This window comes from Zootoca vivipara, chromosome 2 (assembly GCF_963506605.1).
Source record: "Zootoca vivipara chromosome 2, rZooViv1.1, whole genome shotgun sequence".
NCBI lineage: Eukaryota > Metazoa > Chordata > Lepidosauria > Squamata > Lacertidae > Zootoca > Zootoca vivipara.
Genome location: NC_083277.1, coordinates 5,815,350 through 5,829,257, shown reverse-complemented (window position 1 = coordinate 5,829,257; position 13,908 = coordinate 5,815,350). Strand labels below are relative to the sequence as shown.

At 45.7% G+C, this 13,908-nt stretch overlaps 1 protein-coding gene across 2 annotated transcripts; it reads left to right on the top strand.

The window, feature by feature from the left end:
* The first annotated feature begins 1,472 nt into the window (after positions 1 to 1,472).
* LOC118081257 (zinc finger protein 883) lies at positions 1,473 to 10,841 on the top strand. Of its 2 annotated transcripts, XM_035107654.2 has the most exons (5): positions 1,473 to 1,542; positions 2,910 to 2,987; positions 5,423 to 5,598; positions 6,195 to 7,971; positions 9,228 to 10,841. In XM_035107654.2, exons 3-4 carry the CDS (start codon positions 5,556 to 5,558, stop codon positions 7,754 to 7,756), a joined length of 1,605 nt encoding a protein of 534 aa, XP_034963545.2. In that variant the 5' UTR covers positions 1,473 to 1,542; positions 2,910 to 2,987; positions 5,423 to 5,555; the 3' UTR covers positions 7,757 to 7,971; positions 9,228 to 10,841. The 2 variants fall into 2 exon arrangements, with proteins under 2 accessions (XP_034963545.2, XP_060125637.1); XM_060269654.1 differs by lacking the exon at positions 1,473 to 1,542 and having other exon boundaries at positions 2,456 to 2,987.
* The last annotated feature ends 3,067 nt before the right edge of the window (positions 10,842 to 13,908 follow it).

Sequence of the window (13,908 nt, the reverse complement as noted above, 5' to 3'; positions counted from 1 at the left end):
AAAATTCTACAAGGCAGGCTTAGGCAGTATGTGGACCGAGAACTCCCAGAAGTGCAAGCTGGATTTCGAAAGGGCAGAGGAACCAGAGACCAAATAGCAAACATGCGCTGGATTATGGAGAAAGCTAGAGAGTTCCAGAAAAACGTCTACTTCTGCTTCATCGACTATGCAAAAGCCTTTGACTGTGTCGACCACAGCAAACTATGGCAAGTTCTTAAAGAAATGGGAGTGCCTGATCACCTCATCTGTCTCCTGAGAAATCTCTATGTGGGACAAGAAGCTACAGTTAGAACTGGATATGGAACAACTGAGTGGTTCAAAATTGGGAAAGGAGTACGACAAGGTTGTATATTGTCTCCCTGCTTATTTAACTTATATGCAGAATTCATCATGCGAAAGGCTGGACTAGATGAATCCCAAGCCGGAATTAAGATTGCCGGAAGAAATATCAACAACCTCAGATATGCAGATGACACAACCTTGATGGCAGAAAGCGAGGAGGAATTAAAGAACCTTTTAATGAGGGTGAAAGAGGAGAGCGCAAAATATGGTCTGAAGCTCAACATCAAAAAAACCAAGATCATGGCCACTGGTCCCATCACCTCCTGGCAAATAGAAGGGGAAGAAATGGAGGCAGTGAGAGATTTTACTTTCTTGGGCTCCTTGATCACTGCAGATGGTGACAGCAGTCACGAAATTAAAAGACGCCTGCTTCTTGGGAGAAAAGCAATGACAAACCTAGACAGCATCTTAAAAAGCAGAGACATCACCTTGCCGACAAAGGTCCGTATAGTTAAAGCTATGGTTTTCCCAGTAGTGATGTATGGAAGTGAGAGTTGGACCATAAAGAAGGCTGATCGCCGAAGAATTGATGCTTTTGAATTATGGTGCTGGAGGAGACTCTTGAGAGTCCCATGGACTACAAGAAGATCAAACCTATCCATTCTTAAGGAAATCAGCCCTGAGTGCTCCCTGGAAGGACAGATCGTGAAGCTGAGGCTCCAATACTTTGGCCACCTCATAAGAAGAGAAGAATCCTTGGAAAAGACCCTGATGTTGGGAAAGATTGAGGGCACTAGGAGAAGGGGACGACAGAGGACAAGATGGTTGGACAGTGTTCTCGAAGCTACGAACATGAGTTTGACCAAACTGCGGGAGGCAGTGCAAGACAGGAGTGCCTGGCGTGCTATGGTCCATGGGGTCACGAAGAGTCGGACACGACTAAACGACTAAACAACAACAACAACAAGGAAAGAAATCAGAAACCTGAAAATCTGGGACTGTCCCTGGAAAATAGGGACACTTGGAGGGTCTGCTCTCCGTGTGTAAGAGAGACACACAGAGAAAGAATAATTCAAGCAGCTGTGATTTCTTTGGGGGGGGGGCAGCTCCTGCCAACTCGGTCCTCCAAAGAACATAGGAACTGAGCTGTGGTTCCTAGAGAGGCAGGAAGTTTCCCCCATGTGTGGGAGAGAGGGTGGAATTGCCAGACAATGGTGCCTTCGCCTCCCTCCGCATCCCAGCGAAAGGAAGGCAGGCCAGGTGAGATTCAGCAGGAGGGAGGGAGGGAAGGAGGGGTGGGTGTGTTTGTGCAGAAAATGACAAGACCCCCCAAAAATGAATAAATTGAGAGGAGGGGGCGACACTGGAGGGATGGATTGGGAAGGGCAGCAGGTGGGAGAGGGAGAATTTTCCCTTTTTGGAGAGAAAGGGGAAGTCTAACTCCTCTCTTAGACGCGTAGGTGGCGGGAGGGGGTCGTGATCTATGCAATACAAAAGGGGATTGTTATGTACTGTATATTTCAGGGATCCAAATATCTGCCAAGTTTCCATTGCACGATCCCCTTGAAGCAACACGCCCCCTCCCCTCCCCGCCCATCCCACCATTCATTCGCATGGGGAAATTGTGGGTGGGGAAGAAGAGGGTGCCTGGGAATCAGCCCTGCTTGCGAGGTGGGGGGGGAGAGGGAGGTGAAAAAGACCCCCCCCCCAAAAAAAAACCACTCCGAGCTCCTCCAGCTGCAAAGGGCGTCTGCCCTCCAAGCCCCCCTCCTTCCCTCCCTCCCGCTTTGCATTGCATTGTCTTCCTGCCCTCCCTTCTCATTCAGATATCTCTCCACACTAACCCCGGGACAGGAGAAATGGCATTGCTGGGAGGACTGCAGAATCATGCCATTGTAGAGTTGGAAGGTACCCCCGAGGGGCATCTAGTCCAACCCCTTTGTGAAGCAAGTATCCCTGCCGGAAGACTTGTTGAAATACTTGCTTTTCGGATCTGGTGCACTTTGCACCTGGAATCGTAGAATGGTAGAGTTGGAAGGCAACCCCAGGGTCATCTAGTCCAACCCCCTGCAGTGCAGGCATCTCAGCTGAAGCATCCATGACAAATGAGCTGGGATAGCTCAGTCAGTAGAGCATGGGACTCTTAATCTCAGGGTTGTGCATTCGAGCCCCACATTGGGTGAAGGGGGTTGGACTAGATGACCCTCAGGGTCCCTTCCAATTCTACCATTCTATGGACCTCTGCTTAAAAGTCTCCAAGAAGGAGAGTCCACCACCTTCTGAGGGAGACTGTTCTGCTGCCGAACAGGTCTCTCTTACTGTCAGAAAAGTTCTTCCTGATGTCGAATCGGAATCTTCTTTTGTGTAACTTAAATCCATTGGTACAGATCCTACTTTCCGGAGCAGGAGAAAACCGGCTTAGCTTATGCCTGTGGCTTGCTTTTCCTTGCATCTGGGAGTGCTCCCTTGCCTTTGCCAAACTGGTGCTCTCCAAATTGTGGTTGGACTTCAGCTCCCATCAGCCCCAGCCATCATCACAAATGGTAAAAGGCAGTGGGAGCTGTAGTCCAGCCACACCTGGCAGGGAAACTGGCATAGGATTCATGCTTCCTCCGTCTCCCCCACAGCCACTGCGATGCCATTGGAGGACCCACCTGGATCGTCTCTTCTTTGGGCTGGAGCGCAAAATCCGGCAGATGCCTCAGGTAAGGGAAGGGACTCGTGGGAAGAGATGGAGGGGCTCGATGTGTGTGTTTGCAGAGAGGGGTTCAGGAACTGACAATATTCCTCTTTCTGTTCACGTTTGGCACCGCAAGATGTTATCACTTCCCCTTTCCCATCTGCAGAATCAGCCTTGTCCATTTCATATATGTTTTTAAATACTTTTCAGGTTTATACATTTCACTGATTTTACAATCATTTTGACATTTCAAAGCTTGACTTCCTTCCCCTTCTTTCTGCGGTTCCTTAAATTTATTTTTAATATCTTCTGCATATCCAAATTAACTTAATTTGCTCATTTATTCATCTTTAAATATATACTCTTATGAAACTGCAGGTTATTACAATAATCCTGCCAATGTTCTTATCTGTTTACACTTTAGTTGTAAATATTCAATAGACCATTTTCATTCTTTTATAAAAAGTTTGTGATCTTGATTTCTTATTCTTCCAGTAAGTTTTGCCATTTCTGCATATTCCATAAGTTTTTGTATCCATTCTTCCTTTGATGGGACTTCTGCCTCTTTCCATTTTGGGGCAAGTAACATTCTTGCTGCTATAGTCGCATACATGAATAAATTTGTGTACAGTTTGAATAGTTCTGTCCCTATAATTTCCAAAAGAAAAGCTTCTAGGGTTTTTTTTTTTTACAAACGTTATTTTAAACATCCTTTTAATTTCATTATACTGTATATCATTTCCCAGGAAGCCCAGCACAGGCTTGTCCATTTCAGATCCCTCCGAGCTGCCAAACTTGCTTGATGGCTCAGGAGATACAAGAGCCCATCACAGAATGCGATTCAAATAGTGCAAGTTTTTCTGCTTAGCTGATGGAATTATTATTATTATTATTATTATTACTACTACTGCTACTACTATTTCTATTATTGATTAAATTTATAAACCACCCTTCCTCTAAGGATCACAGGGCGGTAGGGCTGAGCAATGTCTGGTTTTCAACCTCGTGATATATCACCAGCTAAACATTGCGATATGCCGATATATCACAATGTCTGAAATAAGGATGGTGAACAGGGTAATGTCCTGGCAACTGCTGCTACTTAGGGATCTAAAACTGGTCCATTTTCAGTGGTACCTTGGTTCTCGAACTTAATTCGTTCCGGGAGTCCGTTCGACTTCCAAAACCATTCAAAAACCAAGGCACGGCTTCCCATTGGATGCAGGAGCTTCCTGCACTCAATCGGAAGCTGCGTTGGACGTTCGGCTTCCGAAAAATGTCCGCAAACCAGAACACTTACTTCCTGGTTTGCGGTGTTTGGGAGCCGATTTGTTTGGCAACTAAGCCGTTTGGGAACCAAGGTTTGACTGTACAGAGCAACAGGGGCAGCAGGAATCATGAGAGAAGTGATGACCAGCTTCATGGTTTTTGCCGCATCATGATTTTAAAAAACTAGAGTGCACACGCATCGTGATTCACGACATATCACCATGTCGAATATTATGGAGCCATCACCGCGCTGGGGACTTCAAACTGATTTTGGATGTAGCGACACGTCCCCCAGCCATATAGGGTGGTTTGCAATATGAGAAGACAAATGCATAGCAGAGTAACAAACACAAACAGTTGAAAAAGAAACAACCCTCTCTTTCCTCCTCCCCCCCATGCACAGTGATGCAGGCAGTGGTTCTCCTGCTCCCCCCCCCCATCTGATTTTGGGGGGCACTGAGGTGGGAGGAGGGGGAAAGCACTGTTGCACTGAGAAGACTGGAAATGATTGTTGAATATATGGGGGGGATTGTGTACACTTGAAAACATTGGCAGCATCAAGATAAATTCAACAGTAATAATGGAATACTGAATGGTTGTTAATAATAATAATAATAATAATAATAATAATAATAATAATAATAATAATAATAATATAATATATTTATACCGCACCCATCTGGCTGGGTTTCCCCATTCACTCTAGGCAACTTCCAACAGAAATATTAGAATACACTAATTTCTTAAAGATTAAAAGCTTCCCTAAACAGGGCTGCCTTCAGATGTCCTCTAAAAGTCTGAAAGGTTTAATTTACCTATAGTATACAGGGATTTATGATATGCAAAACGAACCATGGAAAGAGAAGACGGGAAGTCAAGGATATTTTAAGGTTGTTTAAATGAGTATTGTAAATTGTAAAACAGAAAATTTATATTTATACATTTTGTTCCATGCTGGAACAAAATTATAGCACTTTTGCAGTAATAGGACTCATTGCACTGGCTCTTGCCAGCACAACTATTTAGTTGAATCCGGTTGTAAGAATCCAATTGCTGCATGTTTCATAAGCCTCCACACCATTGGTAGACTTAAAATAAAATAAAATAAAATAAATGACTTTCACAGCAGCTTTCTCCTGCTTGGCTTATGTGTCGGTCTGGCTTATTCATTGTTCCCCCCCTTTCAAACAGGGAGCAGTTGTGCATGTGGGGGAAATTACCTTCAAATGAAGAACCCTCCTTTCTTTCAACGGAGAAGAAGGTGACTGCGTATTTCGCCAAGGGGGAGTAAAATCTCCCGGATCCAGACCACAGAGCTTTGTAGATGGAAGCCACGATGGAGAGTTGTGGGAATCTGGACTCTTTGGGTAAAGATCTCTTTGGCTGATTGATGTTGGAGAGGGGAAACGCCTGTTCTGAGTATTTGCCACCACAATTTAGGGATCCCAGCATGGAACATAGTCAGTGCTGTTAACCAGAAGGTTGGTGGTTCGAGCCCTGGGAGTGATGGCTATGAACAGTATTAATGCATTGTAGAGGGTTGAGCTAGATGACCCTCGGGTCCCTTCCAACTATAATTCTATGATTCTATGAAATATTTTTACCAACAAATTGGTTTTATTCTATTATTATTATTATTATTATTATTATTATTATTATTATTATTATTATTATTTTACTTTCAAATAGTGCACCTGGTAAGCACCAAGGCTTGGGCATTGTAATGAACTTTGGAATAAAGCTTTTGGAAATAATCATGCAAAATATTGCAGTCAGCAATCTTTAGAGCTGAGAGGAATACAGCTGAGTGCCTGCTGTAAGCTAGATTTTAGCAGTGCGGACAGAGAAGAATGGGGATAATTTTGGAGATGTTGTCATTAGAGAAATGGCTAATTTGACTCAGTTCCCTGATGAGATTTCTGCCTTGAACTCCTAACATGAAGTTTTTCTTTTCTGTGAGCAGGCGACAGTCAGAAGGACAATGAGAATTCTGCAGAGCCATCTGAGGTGTCATCAGAAACGGCCCAGCATGCAGTGGGAAAGGAGCTGCTTGGCTTTCAAAAGGGATGGAAAAAGCACAAGGGAAACCAGCCGAAGGCAGGGAGGAAGACGTTCTCTACTTCTCCGGGTGCCAGTGTCCACAAACTCCTAATCCCACAGGAAGATCAGAAAGGAAATAGAAAAGAAAAATGCCCGGAGTGTGGGAAAACATTCAAAGATAAATCAAACTTGAACAGGCATTGTAGAACCCACACAGGGGAGAAACCCTACGAGTGCCTGGAATGTGGAAAGAGCTTTGGTCACAGTCACCATCTTACCGTTCATCAGAGAACTCACACTGGGGAGAAACCCTATAAATGCACGCGGTGCGGAAAAGCCTTCAGCGACAGCGGAAGCCTTACTACCCATGAAAGAATTCACACAGGGGAGAAACCATACAAGTGTACGGACTGTGGAAAGAGCTTCAGCAACAGCGGAAGTCTTCATACACATAGGAGGACTCACACGGGCGAAAAACCGTATAAGTGCCTGGAATGTGGAAAGAACTTCATCCATAGCGGAAGCCTTCATGCACATCAGAGAATCCACACAAGGGAGAAAATGTACGTATGTATGGACTGCGGGAAAAGTTTTGCTTCCGGCAGCCCCTTTAACGCACATCCCGAAACCCACACAGAGGAGAAACCTTATAAATGTATGGCGTGTAGAAAGAGGTTCTTCAGTGGCGGAAGCCTTAATTCTCCACCAAGAATCCACCCAGGGGAGAAACCATACGAGTGCATTGTGTGTGGGAAAAGCTTCAGTGATGGCAAAAGTCTGACCGCGCATGAAATAAGTCACACGGGGGGAAAGCCATATAAGTGCCTGGAGTGCGGGAAAAGCTTCCGCCAAAGCTATAATCTCACGTCACATCAGAAAACTCACACCGGGGCGAAACCTTATAAATGCATGGCGTGTGGGAAAAGCTTCAGTCGTAGTGGGAGCCTTCTTTCCCATCAGAGAACCCACACGGGAGAGAAGCCCTATAAGTGTATGGAGTGTGGAAAGAGCTTCATCGAGAGCCAGCAGCTTACTTTACATCAAAGAACTCACACGGGAGAGAAGCCCTATAAATGCACGGAGTGCGGGAAGACCTTCAGCACGAGCGGAAGCCTTAGCAGGCACCAAACGACTCACACAGGGGAGAAGCCCTTTAAATGTGCTGAGTGTGGGAAGAATTTCGGTCAGAGGACACACCTTACTAAACATGAAAGAACGCACACAGGCGAGAAGCCCTACAAATGTACGGAGTGCGGGAAGAGCTTCAGCACGGGCGGAAGCCTTCACAGGCATCAGACGACCCACACAGGGGAGAAACCTTTCAAATGCTCGGAATGTGGGAAAAGGTTCAGCCGTCGAGGGAATCTCAATACACATCAGAGAACCCACACAGGGGCAAAGCGACGTGAGCATGTGGAATGTGAGAAAAGCTTCTGTGCAAGCGGCAGCCTTACCTCGTATCAGTGGATCAGTGAAGATGGTTAGCTGTATCTGGTATAAATGTCTGTATTAATGTGCATTTGTTAGTTTCAAAAAATTAGGGTAGCCGTGTGGGGCAAGACTTTTCTGGCACCTGAAAGACTGAAACCAATTTATTGAGGCATAAGCTTTTATGGCCTAAAGTTCACATCATCATTTACCGTACATGGTTTTATCTCAGTCAGGAGGCACTCCCCCAATTTGTGCACACACACCCTCAGGTTCCGGTTTCCGCCTGCAGGAATGGCGGACCTGTTTTCCATCTCTCTGACCTTCGTAAGGAATTTGGCGGTTGCTAGGGGAGTAAATGGCAACCCCCTACCCTCTCCGGGGGTTACGGAGAGGGGCCGCTGGCCCGCGATGCCCCCAGACCCACTCCGACTGTTTTTGGAGTGGGGGGAGCTTGGGCTGAGCACTTACGAGGGCCAGGACTCCCGGACGCTAATCTGCATGGCGGGGATTTCCATGGTTAAAGAAGATAATTAGGCTTAAATCTATGGACATACTTCAGAAGGAGGGGAAGAAGCGCTGTTTACTGCTGAGAAATTTATGCTGCTGAGGGAGAGGAGTCAAAAGACTGTACTGCATCTGGAAGAAGGATTGATGGGGACGGAGCGATAAGGGAAGTGAGTTTTTATTTTTTTTTCTTCATATTGTTGCCTCGTACCTTCCCGGACGCGATGTCCTGGCTTGTTTGGAGTGAAAGAGAAGCAAAAGACTGTGTGAGTTGAACTTTATAATTGTTGTTACTGAGCATATTTTTTAAAGATGTGGAGTTGCCGATGAGAAAAGCCCCCCCCTAGTCGGACGGAAGAAGTTCTGGACGCGTTCGGAGGATTTATGAGCTGTGACGCACTTTAAATTGGAGCAGCGACCTGAAGCTAAGTTCAGCTATAGGGCAAGGAGATCCATTAATTTACCAAGAGTTAATGGTTTGATGTTTGGGTCTCCTGCCTGAAAAAGCTGTAAATTCTATAATGATCGTAAATCTTCATGGCTATGAGAGAAAACGAAAGTGATTTGAGTTTTTCAAGATGGCGCTACTTCGAGCTGCTTCGACGCAACAGGGAGCTCCATTAAGAAGATTTATGGGGAGGCTGGACTGATTAACTCACACAGGAGAAAGAACATCTGTGAAACTTTGTTTGATATTTATCTCAGCAGCTGGGAAACAATCGGATGAAAGTGGAATACATCTATGTGACTGTAAGGGGAAGATCTGGATTATTATGAACTTGGAGGACGATTTGAACTTTAGAAAAAAGACGGCAGTGGACAGTTGCGAGGAATTCCCAATTTCTTGAAGCATGGGAACCCAAATAAAAAATTCTTTAGATGATTTGGCATAACATTCGGTTTGATTGATATATATATGTGTATAATTTGAAATATTGAATGTGATATAATTGGTTTTAATTGGAAAATTAATAAAAAAAATTAATAAAAAAAAATAAAATTTGTGCACACACACCCTCAGTTTTTGTGAGGGTTCCCTTCCAGGTCATCATGAATGTCAACGGTGCACAGGTAAGCCCGCCACACCCTGTTGCACCCACTTCCAGGGCCGAAAATGGGGTATCCATGCTTTGAACACATGCGCAAATGGGGAGTTGCCTGTATACACATGTGGGTGTACAAAGAAAAATCAAAATATTGAGGTTCAATGGAAAGGAAATGCAGAAAATGCTGTGACAAGTAAGTTAAGCTTCAGGGAAAAAGAGTGACTGTGCCTAAGTAATAACACAAGCATCCTAGAGTTGCTCAGTTAATTGCTGAGGTTGTATTTCTTGCGTATAAGAAAATTTAAATTGCCCCAGGAAGCGTTGATTCAATTTTACAGAGGTATCATTGAAACTGTTCTCTGTAATTCTATTACTGCCTGGTATGGCACGGCCTCCAAGATGGACAAGAAAAGGCTCCAACGAGCAGTCAGAATTGCAGAAAGGGTAATTGGTGCTAGTTTGCCTTCAATAGAGTCACTTCATGCTATCTGAACTAGGAAGAGAGCAAAGCAAATTGTCCCAGATCCTTTGCATCCCAGTCATCAGCTGTTTGATTTACTTCCATCTGGACGTCGCTACAGGACTCTATACACAAAACCGGCTAGGGACAGGAACCGTTTCCCCCCATGTGCCATCAAATTGTTAAATTCGTAGTTGTGTAGCGGAAGAGGAGGTCAGTTCCTTTGTTGTGTTACTGTATTGTGCAACAGTATTAAAGTATGTTTACATTGCAATGTCTGTTGTCTTTGTCCATGGAGTTTTCTTGGCAGGGATACTGGAGTGGCTTGCCAGTTCCTTCTCCAGGTGGATCACGTTTAGTCAAAACTCTCCACTATGACCTGTCCATCTTGGGTGGCCCTGCATGGCATAGCTCATAGCTTCTCTGAGTTATTCAAGCCCCTTCGCCACGACAAGGCATTGATCCATGAAGGGGGAATAGAAGGGGAAGAAATGGAGGCAGAAGGGGAAATAGAAGGGGAAGAAATGGAGGCAGTGAGAGATTTCACCTTCTTGGGCTCCTTGATCACTGCAGATGGTGACAGCGGTCACGAAATTAAAAGACGCCTGCTTCTTGGGAGAAAAGCAATGACAAACCTAGACAGCATCTTAAAAAGCAGAGACATCACCTTGCCGACAAAGGTCCGTATAGTTAAAGCTATGGTTTTCCCAGTAGTGATGTATGGAAGTGAGAGCTGGACCATAAAGAAGGCTGATCGCCGAAGAATTGATGCTTTTGAATTATGGTGCTGGAGGAGACTCTTGAGAGTCCCGTGGACTGCAAGAAGATCAAACCTATCCATTCTTCAGGAAATCAGCCCTGAGTGCTCCCTGGAAGGACAGATCGTGAAGCTGAGGCTCCAATACTTTGGCCACCTCATGAGAAGAGAAGAATCCTTGGAAAAGACCCTGATGTTGGGAAAGATTGAGGGCACTAGGAGAAGGGGACGACAGAGGACGAGATGGTTGGACAGTGTTCTCGAAGCTACGAACATGAGTTTGACCAAACTGCGGGAGGCAGTGCAAGACAGGAGTGCCTGGCGTGCTATGGTCCATGGGGTCACGAAGAGTCGGACACGACTAAACGACTAAACGACAACAACACATTGCAATGTAGCCGAAGCAAAATTCCAGGTATGTTGTTACTTGGCCAATAAATTATTATTCTATTCTATTATCCTATTCTGGTAGTGGAATAGAAAAACGCAGAGCTGTCTCAAGAGACAGTGGGGTGCATCTCTGTGGTGGATTCCAATGGCTGCATGAGCCTGGGCAGTGTGTCCGGAGGTCCTGGGCTGCCCAGATGGCAAGACTGGACTGGGTGGCCCTTGTGGTCTCTTCTATGCCTTCGGGACTCCACTCTGGATTTATGTAGGGTTTGCTTCCGATACCTTTTCTTCTCCTGAAGGTATCCTGCAAGGCAGCAGAGGTTTAGGATCAGAGCTTTCCTTCTCCTCGATGGTCTCCCTTCCCAGGTGGACAAGCCCCATCTGCATCTCACTTCCCCCTGCAACATGTGCAGAAACCGTGACTTTTGGACCCTTGGTCTCATAACTCCATCTGCCAGAGCCTGTCTTCATGTGCAGGGGAAGCCCCTAACTTACCGAGGGTTTGAGACCCATCGGCTGCTCTCACCTGGTTTAGCTGGCCAGGTGAAGCCATTTCCCCAAGGTGTGGCTTCTGTCGCATGCTGACAACTTCTAGGAGCCACAGGTGAGAGCGGAGTGCAGTTTGGGGACCAAAGGACGACAAACTACCCCTTAAGGAGCAAGACATGTCCCCCACCAGAGGCAGAATCCCTCCCCTAATACCCCACCCCCACCCCAAATAATGGATGGAATTTAGTGTTGTGTTCTGAAACACAACATTTCTGCTTCCCATGTGAAATGACCCCCCCTTCCCATGCACACTGTTCTGGGGTTTCCCCTGACCTCCCCAGGGCCAATTGGGGAGGGGGATGAAAGGGGGAAAGCCTGCCGGATCCTCGTAGTGCGACCATTTAGCTGAATCCGGCACACAATATTTATTAAATAGGAGCCCATGGGGGCATGTTTGTTTCCAAACATTCCCCAAGCATATTTTAAAAGGACCAATGCATTATTTCAGACTTTTATTTGGGGTGCTTCTTCACATTCTTTAACACTTTAAAAAAAAATGGTGTTGCCTATACCGGAAGAAGGATTTAATTTTTCCAGAAATCAGTCTGTACCAGTGAGGCATATTTGCCGGAACACACAAACAATTGGTTCTTTATCTGTGAGTATCCCAGCACACTATACACAGAGGTGTCGTACTTCACACCCTTTTTGGGATGGGCAGTGTTCTAGAGTCTAGGTATGTTAAAAAGAGAGGGGGGGGGGAACACACACACGATCCTGTGCCAATTTCAGTTTTAGCAACTAGAGAGTATATATCTTTATCGTCTCGTCAGTTACAAATTGATCCGTATGCTCATGCTAAATTACATTTAAGAGGTAACCTAGATTTAAAAGAGAGGCTTCAGGAAGAAGACAGCACACACATTCACTGGTTCCATGGGCGGAATCCAGCTGGAGGGGGGGCTGGGTTTTATTCTAGCTCCACCAACTCTGGGAGTTGATGTGATTTCAATATCTGCAGAGAAAAGAGTTAAGGAAAAAGGGTTTTAAGTGCTTATGCTCAAAGAAAATAAACCAGAAAATAACACTTGCAACTGTAAGCATCTTATTTAGCCTTCTTTTAATAATTTCAATGTGATGATGATGATGATGATGATAATAATAATAATAATAATAATTAATATATTTATACCCCGCCCTCCCCAGTCAAAACTAACTGGGGCTAACACCAATAAAATTGCAATAAAACATAAAAAGCAATTAATTAAGATACAGATTAAAATACAATATTAAAATTTATAATGCAGCCTCATTTTACGTAGTCCATAAATCCAGCCATGAGGGAGGAAAACACAGGGGCAGACTAAGCCCGACCCAAAGGCCAGGCGGAACAACTCTGTCTTGCAGGCCCTGCGGAAAGATGACAAATCCCGCAGGGCCCTGGTCTCCTGTGAAAGAGCGTTCCACCAAGTTGGGGGCCAATACTGAAAAGGCCCTGGCCCTAGTAGAGGCCAATCTAGCAACCATATGGCTCGGGATCTCCAGAATATTGTTGTTTGTGGACCTTGAGGTCCTCCGCGGGGCATAAAAGGAGAGGTGGTCCTGTAGGCACGAGCTTTTAGGGAAGCTTTTAATGTTTGATGGATTTCTGTATTTTAATATTTTGTTGGAAGCTGCCCAGAGTGGCTGGGGGAACTCAGCCAGATGGGCGGGGTATAAATAATAAATTATTATATTATTATTATATATTGGGGGGTGACCAAAAAATATCGCACTGGGTACCACGTGACCTTGCTATGCCACTCCTTAGAGCAGCCCTCCCCCTGTGTGAAGCGGACGTGAAGGAGCTGCCTTTTGCCTCTTGCTCTTTGGGGCTCCGTCCGGGATACCACCACCCTGCCAATTTACTGGGGGAGTTGCTGGAGGAGGAGATATATGGATGGCTTGCATTACGGGGTCCTGATGCGAAATCTGCACCCCATAGCAGAGAATGGAAATGGGGGCAGGAGGGGGTTACTCCAGAGTGGCGGGGAGGGTGAAGCTGTGTGACTTTCATGCTCCGAGGAGGAGTCTTTTTAGAGATGGGGGTTCTTTTCCCTGCCGCTGCCGGGGATGGAACCTGAGACCTTTTCAGGAAAGAAATGGAATTATAGAGCTTGTTTGGAGGGAAAGGAAATTATGTTTTGGGGGGTGGGATAGAGAAAGAACCCCTTTTTGCCACTCATTCCTCCCCCTGCCCCGTTCCTTCTGTGGATCAGAAGAGTGGAAGGAGGGCTGATGGGGGGGTGAGACGCCTCCCTTTTTGGAGTGCAAAGATGGAGCCAGCCTTGTGGGAGGGGGGAGCCGAAGACATTTGCTGCCTGAGAGGAACCAGAGAAGAGTGCTCCCCCCACCCAAGCAACACTACTAGGACACTTAGCAGTCACCTGGGGACAACTATCTTCTCCCCACCAAGGAAGAAAGACATAGTCTTAGACGCATCCTCTCCAACACTGTTTTATGGATTGGGGCACATTGAGCAGCAGGCTGGACTCTCTGACTTCTGTGTTATGGGGAGAAA

Coding starts and splice junctions, on each gene's coding strand:
- LOC118081257 (XM_035107654.2), top strand. CDS start 5,556: ATGGAAGCCACGATGGAGAGTTGTGGGAATCTGGACTCTTTGG. Junction 5,599..6,194: donor TGGGAATCTGGACTCTTTGG/GTAAAGATCTCT, acceptor TTCTGTGAGCAG/GCGACAGTCAGAAGGACAAT.